Source organism: Scyliorhinus canicula, chromosome 8, assembly GCF_902713615.1.
Source record: "Scyliorhinus canicula chromosome 8, sScyCan1.1, whole genome shotgun sequence".
In the NCBI taxonomy this organism is placed as follows: Eukaryota; Metazoa; Chordata; class Chondrichthyes; order Carcharhiniformes; family Scyliorhinidae; genus Scyliorhinus; species Scyliorhinus canicula.
Window position 1 is genome coordinate 149,412,223 of NC_052153.1, and position 15,624 is coordinate 149,427,846.

General features: G+C 43.5%; 1 protein-coding gene across 1 annotated transcript in view; it reads left to right on the plus strand.

The window, feature by feature from the left end:
• mccc2 (methylcrotonoyl-CoA carboxylase 2 (beta)) overlaps positions 1 to 15,624 on the plus strand; it is a 153,143-nt gene that overhangs the window by 26,570 nt on the left and 110,949 nt on the right. Inside the window, exons 2-3 of the mRNA XM_038805418.1 lie at positions 508 to 574; positions 5,352 to 5,436. Of these exons, the coding sequence (XP_038661346.1) occupies positions 508 to 574; positions 5,352 to 5,436 (152 nt within the window). The remainder of the gene's footprint in view (positions 1 to 507; positions 575 to 5,351; positions 5,437 to 15,624) is intronic.

Below are 15,624 nucleotides of genomic sequence, written 5' to 3' on the forward strand. Positions count from 1 at the left end.
GGCCAGAGAATCGAGGGAGGCCGGTGGATCCCGCGCATGTAGGCCGTAAGTAGGTTTACAACCTACTTCCACGAGGGTCATTCGGTTCCCCTCATTTGGGGCGGGGTTCCAACTTCATATCTGGCGGGACTTTGGAGAATCTCGCGAAGCGTGGAGGCTGTCGGGAGGCTCGCTAGAGGGCTTTCCCGGCATTCTCTGGCCACATTGTCCTCAATGAGAGCACAACACAGTTGGAGATTTGCACCCTGTGCTTTGGGTTGCATATCCTTCTCTCCACGGATGCTGAGTACTAACTCATTGACTCACCGTGCTTCAAACATTCAGTTTTTGATTCATAAATCCATATGTACTGGCAAGGATTACTGTGAATAATCTTTTTCTTCTTTATCTTATCATTTGGCTAGAATTGGATGTTGTAGATGTGAATTACTGTGGAAGGAGTGCAGAAAAAAATGGGAATCCAAATTAACAAAGCATAGTCACATCAAATCTTTGTTTATCTTCAAGGAAAACTATGAACGAATGAAAACACTTGTTGCAGAATTGAATGAGCGAGCAGAGAAAATTAGATTGGGTAAGTATTTGAGAAAAACAATAATGTTAAACTGACTTATTATTCATTGCTTTCCTACTTTATGCACGATGAACGAGCTGCGCTCCGAAAGCTAGTGTTACCAAACAAGATAATATCAGATTCAAGGAATAGGCATACAAATTGACCAGAAAAAACATATCGTGCTGAGGATTGGGAGAAGTTCAGAATTCAGCAAAGGAGGACAAAGGGATTGATTAAGAAGGGGAAAATAGAATTCAAGAGTAAGCTTGCGGGGAACATAAAAACTGAACTTCCAATAGGTAGGTGAAGAGGAAAAGATTGGTGAAAACAAATGTAGGTCCTTTACAGTCAGAATCAGGGGAACAAAGAAACGGCTGACCAACTAAATGCATGATGTGGAGATGCCGGCGTTGGACTGGGGTGAGCACAGTAAGAAGTCTTACAACACCAGGTTAAAGTCCAACAGTTTGATTCAAACACGAGCTTTCGGAGCGCAGCTCCTTCCTCAGGTGAATGGCGAGGTATGTTCCAGAAACATTTATATAGACAAAGTCAGAGATGCTGGACAATGCTTGGAATGCAGGCATTTGCAGGTAATCAAATCATTACAGATCCAGGGAGAGGGATAATCACAGGTTAAAGAGGTGTAAATTGTCTCAAGCCCGAACAGTTGGTAGGATTTTGCAAGTCCAGGCCAGATGGTGGGGGTTGGATGTAATGCGACATGAATCTAAGATCCGCGTTGAGGCTGCACTCATGCGTGCGGAACTTAGCTATAAGTTTTTGCTCGGCAATTCTGCTTTCTCGCGTGTCCTGAAGACCGCCTTGGAGAACGCTTACCCGGAGATCAGAGGCTGAATGCCCTTGACTGCTGAAGTGTTCCCCGACTGGAAGGGAACATTCTTGCCTGGTGATGCTGGTGTAGAGTGCCGAGACATCCATTGTGACGAGGAATGTTCCTGGTTCAACTGGTCCATGGGTGCTGAGTTTCTGTAGGAAGTCCGTCGTGTTGGCACTCTGTAGGAAGTCCGTCGTGTCCGTCTCGGCAATGCTCCGAGCTCCGAAAGCTCGTGTTTGAATCAAACCTGTTCAACTAAATGCATACATTTGGTGTGTCTTCACAAGGGAGGTCACAAATAATGTACATGAAATGTTGGGAAACACATGGTTTAATGAGAGAGAGAGGAACTGAAGAAAATCATTGTTAGTAGTGTTGGGGAAATTGGTGGAATTGAGGGCTGCAAAATCTCCCGGAGCCTGATAATCTACATCTCGGGAAGTGACCCATGAAATAGTGGATTCATTGGTGGCCATCTTCCAAGATTCTATAGACTCTGGAAAAGTTCCTACGGTTTGGAGGGTAGCTAATGTAACCCCAATGTAATGTATTTAAAAAGGAAGGTACAGAGAAAACAGGGAATTATAGACCAGTTAGCCTGACGTCAGTAGTGGGGAAAATGCTACAGTCCATTATGAAAGATTTAATAGCAGAACACAGTGGCAGGATTGGACAGAGTAAGCATGGATTGACAAAAGGGAAATCATGCTTGACAAACCTACTGGGGAGTTAGTCGATATGGTTTATTTGGACATTCAGAAGGCTTTCAAGATCCGACATAAGAGATTAGCGTGTGAACATTAAAGTGCATGGGATTGGGGGTAATGTATTGAGATGGATAGAAAACTGGTAGGCAGACAGGAAACAAAGAGTAGGAATAAACGGATGTTTTTCCAAATGGCAGGCAGTGACTAATGGGTAAGTGCTGGGATCAGTATTAGGATTACAGCTATTCACAACGTTTTTAATGATTTAGATAAGGGAGCCAAATGTAATATGTCCAAATTTGCAGATGACCCAAAGCTTGGGGGAGAGGGAGGGAAGGGAGGGTAAGCTGTGAGGAGGATGTAGAGATACTTCAGTGTGATTTGGACAAATTGAGTGGGTGGGCAAATGCATAGCAGATCAAGTATAATATGGATAAATGCAAGGTTATCCACGTTTGTAGCAAAAACAGATAGGCAGATTATTATCTGAATGGCTATAAATTGGGAGAGGCGAATGTGCAACGGGACTAAGGCATCTTTGTACACCAGTCGCTGAAGGTAATAATGGAGGAGCAACAGGAAGTGAATATCGTATGTTAGCCTTCGCAGTGAGAAGGTTCGAGTGCAGGAGCAAGGATGTCTTGCTGCAGTTATATATACAGGTTCTTGGTGAGACCTCACCTGGAATATTGTGTGCTGTTTTGGTCTCCTTATCTGAGGAATAATGCTTTTGCTGTGGAGGGACTGCAGCGAAGGTTTAGCAGACAGATTCCTGGGTTGGTGGGACTGACGCATGAGGAGTGATTGAGTTGGTTAGGGTTATATTCACTGGTGTTTAGAAGAACGAGGGGGATCTCATAGAAACCTATAAAATTCTAACAGAACTAGACAGGGTAGATGCAGGAAGGATGTTCCTGATAGCGGGGGAGTTTAGAATCAGGGGTCACAGGCTAACAATATGGGGTAAACCATTTAGGACAGATGTGGAGACATTTCTTCATCCAGAGAATGGTGAGCCTGTGGAATTCTCTACCACATAAAGCAGTTGAGGCCAAAACATTGCATGTTTTCAAGAAGGAGTTAGATACAGCTCTTGGGGCTAAAAGGACCAAAGGATATGGGTGGAAAATGAGAACAGGTTACTGAGTTGGATGATCAGCCACGATCATAATGAATGGCGGAGCAGGCTCATAGGGCCCATTAACCAACCCCATCTCCTACTTTCTATGTTTCCTACTCTTATTTCTGATGATGTTAATTAAATGTGAAAATACAGAACGTGGGTCGGGTTTCTCCGAAATCCTGGCCAAGTGTTGACGCCGGCGTCAAAAGGGGCACGAGCGACCCCAGCGTCAACGGGCCTCCAGGCCCAGCCTTTCTCCCCTTCCTCAGGGGCTAGCACGGCGCTAGCACGGCGCCGGAGAGCTGTGCGCTCCTCAGGCGCCGAAAGCCAGCCCTACACGGCCGGCGCGGGTCCGCGCATGCGCGCCACGGCCGTCTATGTGCCAGCACCCTGGCAGCATGGCGGTTGCCCCCGATCGCGGGCCTGGCCACTGTGTCCACTCCCCCTACTCCCCCTCCCCACCAAGACGGCTCCCGTAGCCAGAAGGGCGAGGTCCTGCCGGGTAGGACCATATACGAATAATGCCGACGGGACTCGGCGGAACTCGGGGGGCACTCGGCCTGTCGAGTGCGGAGAATCGCTGCGGGGGCCGCTTTCACCGGCCCTCAACTGGCACCGTGGCGACCGCATCGGCATGATTGTCGCCGATTCTCCCGTCGCTGGAGAATCGAAGGCCCGGCGACGGAGCGGCGTGGTGGGATTCGCGTGTCCCCCCCCCCCCCCCGCGATTCTCCGACTGGGCGTGGGCTTGGAGAATTCCGCCCATGGTGTCTGAAATGTGCCTCTTTGCCACAAACTGCATGAAAATGTCCCACCATCTGCTTCCTCATTCAAATCCATTAAGCAGTGTGAAGTCCCTGACATTGTAAATACCATACAACACCATGACTTTAACCTGGTATTGTAAGACTTCTTACTGTGCTCATCCAATGCCGGCATCTCCGCAGCATTGTAAATAAGCTTGCTGCATGAAGTTTTGGCTTGCCCATTTCAATCTAAGTATTCTTTTTTATCGCTGTGATCCTTAATTACTGCCAAACAACCTCCGGCATTGATTTTACTTATACAAATGTGGAGCAATCACCCCTTCAGATTAAATCTTTTTGGAGACTTAAAAAGTAAAACCTTTTACTTCTTTTTTTTACACCTACTTCTTCTTTTAATCCTATCTTTTACTTTCCTATTGCATTTTCAATACCTGATTTGACATAGAATTCGCCATTTTAACTTGTACTTCAGATTTAGACTATGTGCTATTCATGAATATTTTAAAAATCTGATTAAGGTGACGCATAGTTTCTCCTCCATCTTGACCCCCCTTTTTTAATCCAATTTTTGTCCCTCCCCCACAAGACCACCTGTCACTTGGTCTTGAGTTTTACTTTCACAGAGTGCTGACCCTTGTCCTGCTGTTGACACATTCTGCTATCTTAGCTTTATGCCACTATCAGCACCTTCTTTAGTCTTTAACACTACGACTCACATTTCCTTTGTTTTGTGCCCATGCCATCTTTGTCACAGCTCTCTTGAGTTGTCACCGATCTCTGATTTTGCTCTACCTGATTTACCTCCTCTTAAACAGTATAAAATCCATCACATTTTCTCCCTCTCGTTAGCTCTGAAGAAAATTCACACGGATTCAGAGCATCAACTCTGCTTCTCTCATTACAGATGCTGCAAGACATGCTGAGTTTTTCTCGCATTTTAAGTTTTTATTTCAGATTTCCAACATCCATTTGATTTTATTCATATAGTTTCTTGCCTTGTTCACACAGGTCCAGCTGCATTGTTTTACAATTACAGCAGCATGCCAAGCAAAATCTTCTGGAAAGTAACCGAGCAAGAACAATGTTCCTGTTTACAGTACATTTTGAACCATTATATCACCTATGAATAGATTCGATGGAAATAGAGTACATTAGAAGCTGCAGTTTTCTCACAGGTCCTATATTTTTGTGCCTAGAGGGCACCTGTGGTTAGTGGCAAATGAGAATAATTTGCAATTTCATGATTGTATCTGTAGTATCTATGAAAAGGTTTGTAGTAAGCTTGTTACTGTCCGAGATTTGTAAATTTAAGATGAATAAATTGGGACAAGAGTTTGTAACTTATTTTGTTCTAATTTAGGGGGAGGAGAAAAAGCTCGGCAGCGACACACATCACGAGGGAAGTTACTCCCTAGAGAACGCATTGACCGACTGCTAGATCCAGGGTGAGTAAGCCAGTAGTGCTTGACTAGGTGTGTGAAAGGGTAAAAGTAAAAATGCTGGCCAGGGACCCTGGATTATCTTTGGAACTTTCAGAAGTCCAAGAGAAAATGGAAGTGACAGCATTCACTACTTTACAGTTGAAGGCTGGTATATTAAACTCAGTAAATAAATTAACTTGGAGGAATAACAGTCCCTTTAAGCCTATTACAAAACAATACTCTAAGGAGCCTTTATTTATTCAGATTCTGACACAAACAAGTTAACAATTAATTTTCTCTTTTATTGATCTTAAACCAGCTAAATAAAAAAAGCTTTCTTACAACTTCACATCGACTGAATTGGTGCAGTGTTCTCGAATTAACTGGCTGCAGAGTGTTTTGGAACATCCCATAGTCATGAAAGGCACAATATAAATGCAAGTCTTATTTTTCTTTAAAACTATCTCTAAGTTTTCTTTTATTCATTCATGGGACGTGGGCGTCGCAGGCTGCACCAGCATTTATTGCCCATCACTAATTGGCCTTGAGGGGGCAGTTAAGATTGCTGTGGGTCTGGAGTCACATGAAGGACAAACCGGGTAAGGATGGCAGATTTCGTTCCCTAAAGGACATCCGTGAACCAGATGGGTTTTTACGACAATGACAATGGTTTCATTGTCCAAAAGCTAGGCGGGGTTGCTGGGTTACGGGGATAGGGTGGAGGTGTGGGCTTAAGGAAGGCGCTCTTTCAGGGGCTGGTGTAGATTTGATGGGCCGAATGGCCTCCTCCTGCACTCTAAATTCTATGAATTAGACTTTTAATTCCAGATTTTTATTAAATTCAAATTTCATCATCTGCAGTGGCAGGATTTGAACCTGGACCCCTAGAGCATTACTCTAGGTCTCTGATTTACTAGTCCAGTGACAATACCACCATGCCACTGCCTCCAGCGATTAAAAACTTGAATATCTCTCTGATGATGTAACAAGGGTTTTCTGCTCCCTTTCATATATTTGAGTGAACTTTAAAGCATGGCTTCCTCGACATAGAATGATACATTTACAGTTGGGATTACGATAACTTAATGTCACATGTTACATTATTTATTGTTGTTGCCATAAGATGTTTGGATCCATAGAAGTATGCACCAAAGTTCAGGTTGCTATGATGCATGTGAGGGAATTTATAACTTAAAAGCTCCCCAAGAGGACTGCAGTTGTTTGCAAGATGACCATTCTTAAAGTGCAGGAATTCTAAATTATTTTCATAAGTTGCTCCTTAACTTTAAGCAATCATTTTCTTGGTTTCCTACTTAGATAGGGTCCCTGATGCACACAAGAATCCCACAGTGAGCCTACCATAAGTAGGGGAATGATGCTAACTCCCGCTGATTTATTGGGGTCAACAGCAGGAGAGGTGGGCAGTCGCAAAGGCTGTCATCCCATGGTACTAGACGAGCTAACAAGAAGTTGTGACCTCAAATCCCACTATGGTACATTGTCAAACTGGTGGTAACCTGATCGCAAGAAAGGTCATCGAACATATTGTAAAAATTAAATTGTGTTTAATTGAGGTAATAGTACAGTTTGGCTTCAGACAACAGCAGCAGTTCATAACTATACACAAGCCTCTCATGGCTAAACTGAAAGCTGCCCATGACATCATATGCACATACATTTTTGTTAAAGACATCCATACACATTATCAATAGAAAGATGCTTATTAAAACGCTATTAAAATACTCTATAACCAAACTCGATTCAATAAATAAGGTAAATATGGGTCAACATTAGAAAAATAACTCTGAAAGTTTCTACGTAAAATAAAAACCCAACTTGTTCCCCAATGTCTTAAAGGAAGTGTGCCTACTCCCTACGTGTGATTGTGGTGAGCACTATGGGCTAAATTTTCTCAAGCCCAAAGAGGTTTTGTGGAGAGGGAGCAGGTTTCAAGCAAGTTCTGAATGAGAGGTGTCAGACTGATATGCTGATGGATTCCCACCTTCACCCGCTTTTCCCATGGATGGTTGGGTCAGATGTTGGCAACCTTTCTGCTGGTGCTGTGCAGATTCCCTGCTCTTAACAAGTGAGTAGAGGTGGTTGCACAGCAGGAGGTCAAGGCTATGCTACAGTTGAAGGAGATCTAAATGTTTCTGACAGAAAATGGAAAAGCGGCTGTCTTCCCATGTCAGTCATGCCATTGAGCATGCAATTCCAGGTAATGAATGTCTTGAATCGTCATGGGTCTAAAGAGATGCCAGCCGCTCCCCCGATATTGATCTAAAAGCTAAATATTGCAGATGCTTGAAACTTGAAATAAAAACAGGATATATTGGAATAAATCAGCAGGCCTGGCAACATCTGTGGTGAGAGAAACCGTTAACATTTCGAGGCGAAAATGACTCCTTTAGAACCCCTGATTATTCCTGATACTGATGGCGACTTCAGTGCTTCCCTGCTGCTTTTGCTACTTGGGCTTCAACCACCACTGGTCACACAATGAGGGTTGCTGCCCTCCCTTGGACCGTGCTGTCTGCAGCTCCTGTGTCCTGTACTTGCCCGTTGTTCCTAAGTAGAGGATGAACATGGAGATGATCTACTAATTGACTGCTTCCTGTAAATTTAAACTAGGAAGTGCACTGCTAACTCGAACTAGATTCACAACCCAGAAATGACTCTCTGACATCAGGTTCCCAATGCTGGTGATAGCATTCAAACAGAATTCAAACAGGGGCAACAGAAAGCTACTGGGGGCAACAGAAAGCTACTAAAAAAGCTATAAAGAAGAGTAAGATAGAGTATGAGAGTAAACTTGCTCAGAATATAAAAACAGACAGTAAACGTTTTTACAAATATATAAGACAAAAAAGAGTGGCTAAGGTAAATATCGGTCCTTTAGAGGATGAGAAGGGAGTTTTAATAATGGGAAATGAGGAAATGGCTGAGGAACTGAACAGGTTTTTTGGGTTGGTCTTCACAGTGGAAGACACAAATAACATGCCAGCGACTGATAGAAATGAGGCTATGACAGGTGAGGACCTTGAGAGGATTGTTATCACTAAGGAGGGAGTGATGGGCAAGCTAATGGGGCTAAAGGTAGACAAGTCTCCTGGCCCTGATGGAATGCATCCCAGAGTGCTAAAAGAGATGGCTAGGGAAATTGCAGATGCACTAGTGATAATTTACCGAAATTCACTAGACTCTGGGGTGGTCCCGGTGGATTGGAAATTAGCAAACGTGACGCCACTGTTTAAAAAAGGAGGTAGGCAGAAAGCAGGAAATTATAGGCCAGTGAGTTTAACTTCGGTAATAGGGAAGATGCTGGAATCTATCATCAAGGAAGAAATTGCGAGGCATCTGGATAGAAATTGTCCCATTGGGCAGACGCAGCATGGGTTCGTAAAAGGCAGGTCATGCCTAACTAATTTAGTGGAATTTTTTGAGGACATTACCAGTGCAGTAGATAACGGGGAGCCGATGGATGTGGTATATCTGGATTTCCAGAAAGCCTTTGACAAGGTGCCACACAAAAGGTTGCTGCATAAGATAAAGATGCATGGCATTAAGGGTAAAGTAGTAGCATGGATAGAGGATTGGTTAATTAATAGAAAGCAAAGAGTTGGGATAAATGGGTGTTTCTCTGGTTGGCAATCAGTAGCTAGTGGTGTCCCTCAGGGATCCGTGTTGGGCCCACAATTGTTCACAATTTACATTGATGATTTGGAGTTGGGGACCAAGGGCAATGTGTCCAAGTTTGCAGATGACACTAAGATGAGTGGTAAAGCGAAAAGTGCAGAGGATACTGGAAGTCTGCAGAGGGATTTGGATAGGTTAAGTGAATGGGCTCGGGTCTGGCAGATGGAATACAATGTTGACAAATGTGAGGTTATCCATTTTGGTAGGAATAACAGCAAACGGGATTATTATTTAAACGATAAAATATTAAAGCATGCCGCTGTTCAGAGAGACTTGGGTGTGCTAGTGCATGAGTCACAGAAGGTTGGTTTACAAGTGCAACAGGTGATTAAGAAGGCAAATGGAATTTTGTCCTTCATTGCTAGAGGGATGGAGTTTAAGACTAGGGAGGTTATGTTGCAATTGTATAAGGTGTTAGTGCGGCCACACCTGGAGTATTGTGTTCAGTTTTGGTCTCCTTACTTGAGAAAGGACGTACTGGCGCTGGAGGGTGTGCAGAGGAGATTCACTAGGTTAATCCCAGAGCTGAAGGGGTTGGATTATGAGGAGAGGTTGAGTAGACTGGGACTGTACTCGTTGGAATTTAGAAGGATGAGGGGGATCTTATAGAAACATTTAAAATTATGAAGGGAATAGATAGGATAGATGCGGGCAGGTTGTTTCCACTGGCGGGTGACAGCAGAACTAGGGGCATAGCCTCAAAATAAGGGGAAGTAGATTTAGGACTGAGTTTAGGAGGAACTTCTTCACCCAAAGGGTTGTGAATCTATGGAATTCCTTGCCCAGTGAAGCAGTTGAGGCTCCTTCATGTTTTTAAGGTAAAGCTAGATAGTTTTTTGAAGAATAAAGGGATTAAGGGTTATGGTGTTCGGGCGGGAAAGTGGAGCTGAGTCCACAAAAGATCAGCCATGATCTAATTGAATGGCGGAGCAGGCTCGAGGGGCCAGATGGCCTACTCCTGCTCCTAGTTCTTATGTTCTTATGTTCTTATTAAACCTTTGTCATAGATTAGCACCCTAACATTAATACTACCTAACAAATCAGCCACTAATAAACAAAGTTCAATTTGTAAGAAAATTTAATGGGTTTCTTGACAACATTCATATTAGGATATTATCGCTGGGTCCCTATCCTGTAATTCCCTACTCTTATAGGGACAAACAGAATCACCACAAAGTCTCCAGCCATTCACAGAGAAGGATCACCACCTCAGGGTAATTAGGGATTCACAATTAATGTGGCTTTGCCAATATCACCTAAATGATGAGATTTATTTTTCAATTGAAAACCTTGCCAAGTAATTCCAAAGCAGTATGAGCAGTATGTTAGTGAGGGATCACTTTGAAACCAGTGACCATAATTCCATTAGTTTTAAGATAGCTATGGAGAAAGATAGGTCTTGCCCAAAAGTAAAAATTCTAATTGGGGCAAGACCAATTTTGATGGTATTAGACAGGAACTTTCAAACATTGATTGGGGGGAGTCTGTTGGCCGGCAAAGGGACGGCTGGTAAATGTGTTGACCAGGATTCAGGGTAAGCACATTTCTTTTAGAGTGAAGGGCAAGGAAGGTAGAAGTAGGGAACCCAGGATGACACGGGATATTGAGGCCCTGGTCAAAAAGAAGAAGGAGGCATATGACATGCATAGGCAGCTGGGATCAAGTGGATCCCTTGAAGAGTATAGAGATTGTTGGAGTAGAGTTAGAGAAATCAGGAGGGCAAAAAGCGGACATGAAATTGCTTTGGCAGATAAGGCAAAGGAGAATCCAAAAAGCTTCGACAAATACTCTTAGTAACGAGGGAGAGAGTAGGGCCTCTTAAGGATCTACAAGGTCATATTTGTGCGGATTCACAAGAAATGGGTGAGATCCTAAATGAATATTTCTCATCGGTATTTACTGTTGAGGAAGGCATGGATGTTAGGGAACATGGGGAAATCAATAGTGATGTCTTGAGCAGTGTACATATTACAGAGAAGGAGCTGCTGGAAGTCTTAAAGCGCACCAAGGTAGATAAATCCAGGAACCTGATGAAAAGTATCCCAGGACGTTGTGGGAGGCTAGGGAGGAAATTGTGAGTCCCCCTAGCAGAGATATTTGAAGTGTCGACAGCCACAGGTGAGGTGCCTGAAGATTGGAGGGTAGTAAATGTTGTGTCTTTGTTCAAGTGGGACTGCAGGGAAAAGACTGGGAACTACAGACTTGTGAGTCTAAAGTCTGTCATGGGTAAATTGTTAGAAGGTATTCTGAGAGACAGGATCTACAGGCATTTAGAGAGGCACGGGCTGATTAGAGACGTCAGCATGGCTTTGTGTGTGAAAAATCATGTCTCACGAATTTGATTTGAGTTTTTTGAAGGGATAACTTTTGTGAAGGCCACGAAGAATCCAGCATGAGTTTGTAGAATAGATAGAAATAACTTTATTTACAGTTACATATATATATATATATATATATATATATATATACACAACAGCAGCAGTACTCCCTTGCTGCTCACTCCTCTCTAGCTGGTTCCATACTGGCCAGCTGTATTTACGCAGGGACTCTGCTATTGATTTCTCCGCCCCCCCCCTCATTGGGGAAGCTCATACTCCCTAAGGATTGTGGGATTGCCATTAGTCTCCAGCAGGTAGGTATAACATCAGCCAAAAAGGTAGATGAGGGCAGTGCAGTCAACATTATCTACATGGACTTTAGGAAGGTATTTGACAACGTACCCCATGGTAGGTTGTTGCATAAGGTTGAATCTCATGGCATCCAGGGTGAGGTAGCCAATTGAATACAAAATTGGCTTGACGACAGAGGCAAAGGGTGGTTATAGAAGGTTGTTTTTCAAACTGGAGCCCTGTGACCAGCGGTGTGCGTCGGATCAGTGCTGGGTTCACTGTTATTTGATATATTTGGATTAGAATTTATGAGGCATAGTTCGTAAGTTTGCAGATGACACCAAGATTGGTGATATTGTGGGCAGTGAAAAAGGTTATCTAGGATTGCAACGGGATCAGTTGGGCCAATGAATGGCAGATGGAGTTTAATTTAGATAAATGTGAGGTGATGCATTTTGGTAGATCAAATTGGGGCAGGACCCACTCAGTTAATGGTAGGGTGTTGGGAGAGTTATAGAACAAAGAGATCCAGGAGTACAGGTTCAAAGCTTGTTGAAGGTGGAGTCACAGGTGGACAGGATGGTGAAGAATGCATTTGGCATGCTTGGTTTCATTGGTCAGAACATTGAATACAGGAGTTGGGACGTCTTGCTGAAGTTGTACAAGACATTAGTAAGGCCACACTTGGAATACTGTGTACAGTTCTGGTCACCCTATTACAGAAAGGATATTATTAAACTAGAAAGAGCGCAGAAAAGATTTACTAAGATGCTACTGGGACTTGATGGTTTGAGTTACAAGGAGATGCTGGATAGACTGGGACTTTTTTCCCTGGAGCGTAGGAGGGTTAGGGGTGATCTTATAGAGGTCTATAAAATAATGAGGGGCATAGATGAGGTAGATCTTTTCCCTAAGGTAGGGTGGTCTTTTCCCTAAGTTAGGGTAGTTAAAAAAAGTAGAGGGCATAGGTCTAAGGTGAGACGGGAGAGATGCAAAAGGGTTCAGAGGGGCAATTCTTTTACACAGAGGGTGGTGAGTGTCTGGAACGAGCTGCGAGAGGCAGTGGCAGAGGCGGGTACAATTTTGTCTTTTAAAAAGCATTTAGACAGTTATATGGGAAAGATGGGTATAGAAGGTATGGGCCAAATGCAGGCCATAGGGACTAGCTTAGTGGTTAAAAACCCGGCAGCATGGACAAGTTAGGCCGAAGGGCCTGTTTCCATGTTGTAAACCTCTATGTATATGAGAATCTCATAATTCTTAGCACACTGAGGATTATTTAGCAAATGTTGTCCAATCGCAAAATCACACCTAATGTTAAGATACTGTGTTTTAGGTTTTGCAAGCATAGGATGGTTGGTTATAATCTGGATATGCTGTTTGATATGATCCACCACCCTTTGGGATGTAGGGACTATAGACCTAGCGGCGCACTGGCATTGAATTTCATATACCAGATACCCAACCAGCCCTTGCTTGCAAAACTCAAAACATGGGGCATGATTCTCCCATTTGCAGACTAAATACTCACGGTAGTGAGAAAACCAGAGTCGTTCCTGCTGGCAGTGCCTCTCACGTGGAATTTACCCACTCATTTTATTTGAAAATATGCATATTGGGAAGTTTGCCGGCCAGCCCAGCTTCACAGATTTTGGGGCACCCTTTTCACAGACAAGCCCCCATGTCCCACAATGGAAATGGTGGGTTTCCTAGCTGGATTGCCTATTCTAGCCCATGGAAATCTGAAGATCACTCTTGGCATAGTGATTTCAGATAGTTTTCTGATCAAAATCTTCATTCTTGGCTGTCCACTCTGAAAACTCTGAAGTGGTCTGGTCACTTTAATCGTCATGCCCCAGACACCTGGAAGGCTTCCAAATCATAGCAGAACTCCATTCTGTAGAAATAATTCCCTTTCTCTTTTTTAGAAGCTGCAGGTGTGTGAAGACCCCTTTGAAGTCCTCTGACTGACAGGAGAAGTCAGTTTCACTGGGGGAGAATTCTCTTTTCTAGCCTGGATGAGCAGCAGGTCAGCCTGGCTACGTTGAACCGCAGGGGCACATGGGCACTGGACTTACTTTCTTGACCCCTTGGGGTCCAGTGTGCTAGGTAATCGCTTGTCAGGACCTGCACCCAAAGCCTGCCCCGTGCAGTTCCTGTTGGGGGTGTGGGAGCATCTTTCTTCAAGCATATTAGTGACACGTAAAAAAAGGGTTTAGCATTATGGGTGGGAAGCTGGTTATGGCCGGCGGGCCGGGACTGGAAACCCGCAACAGGTTTGTTGCCTGGCGCGAATCCCTATTTTGGGCTGGCGCACTATTCTCCACCCGATCACGAATCACGATTTTATCAGGTGGACCCGAAGAATCCCAACGTTAGATGATATTTCACGATTGGACAACATTTGCTAAATAATACTCTTAAGTGGGCTAAGAAATACGCTGACAACCAATTTGAGATAGTCGGTCAGGCTCGCTGTGTGCATGTACTCGAAGCTATGTACACAGGACCCTGTTGTTTGCAAACAGAAATAACGTGCACATGTTATAACTGTACCAGCTAAACAAAATAAGTAACAGCCATTCACTGACTCATTTCTCAAGGTCAAGCTGGCTGGTTTAAATTTCAAAAAATGCTTGTCAGTTAAGTGTCAGTCACCATCAACTAGTGCATTCTCCATGGCAATGCATCTATCATTCAGAGTCCACATGCCAACTAAACAGCACTTTCTTCTTATACAGTATAAATTGGTACCTGATGTTGGTATTCTTGTGAAGTGTCCTGACACAACCAATTCTTACTTCGCTGGCGCCAACCCACAATATACCAGAAATGGCATCTGCACCTTTTACGGTAATGATACTATCACTAGTATTTGTCAATTGGACATCTATCAGCAGCTTAGGAAAAATGTAGATTGAATTGTTGATCTGAATTTTCCAGAGAAGAATTTGAATTTGATTTATCGTCACGTGTACCGAGGTACAGTGTAAAGTATTGTTCTGCATACATTCCAGACAGATCATTCCAAACATGACAATACATTGGACATCCAAAAATAAACAATCAAAATCATAGGCACAGGCATTGGGTCAGCATATGGAGTGTAGTACTGCTCAGTAGAGAAGATGTATGAAGAAATCAGTTCAGTCCATAAGAGGATAATTCAGGAGTCTGGTAACAGCGAGGAAGAAACTGTTTTTGAATCTGTTGGTGCGTGTTCTCAGACTTTTGTATCTCCTGCCTTATGAAAGAAGTTGGAAGCGAGAATAACCCGGGTGGGAGGGTTCTTTGATTATCCTGCCCGCTTTCTCAAGGCAACCGGAGACAGAGTCAGTGGATGGGAGGCAGATTTGCGTGGTAGACTGGGTAGTGTTCACGACTCTCTGTAGTTTCTTATGAACTTGGGCTGAGCAGTTGCCATACCAGTCTGTGATGCAACCAGATAGGATGCTTTCTATGGTGTATCTGTAAAAATCTGTAAGAGTCAATGTGGACATGCTGAATTTCCTTAGTTTTCTGAGGAAGTATAGGCGCTGTTGTGCTTTTTTGGTCATAGCGTCGACGTGATACATGCTACAAATGTTCAATGTGGCGTTGACTCAATAACAGGATTTTTTTCCCCTTCCAATGGAAGCTGTTATACAAAGTGTGTGGAACACTGTGAATTTATAACCCAAAATGGAAAAATGTTGGCAACAAAAAGTAAACGCCAGCAAAAAGATTGTGAGAGTAATATCTTGAGTGAAATGTCAGACAGGAAGGGGGGAAAGGGGGGGGGGGGGTCAATTTAAGCTGCGCTGATTTCCCCAAAGGGGAACAAAGGTTTTTTAATTCTGATTTCTCCCTTTATAAATTGTGGTGTTTTTTTCCCAATCCTTAAATTTGGGAATGTTCCAATCCTCTG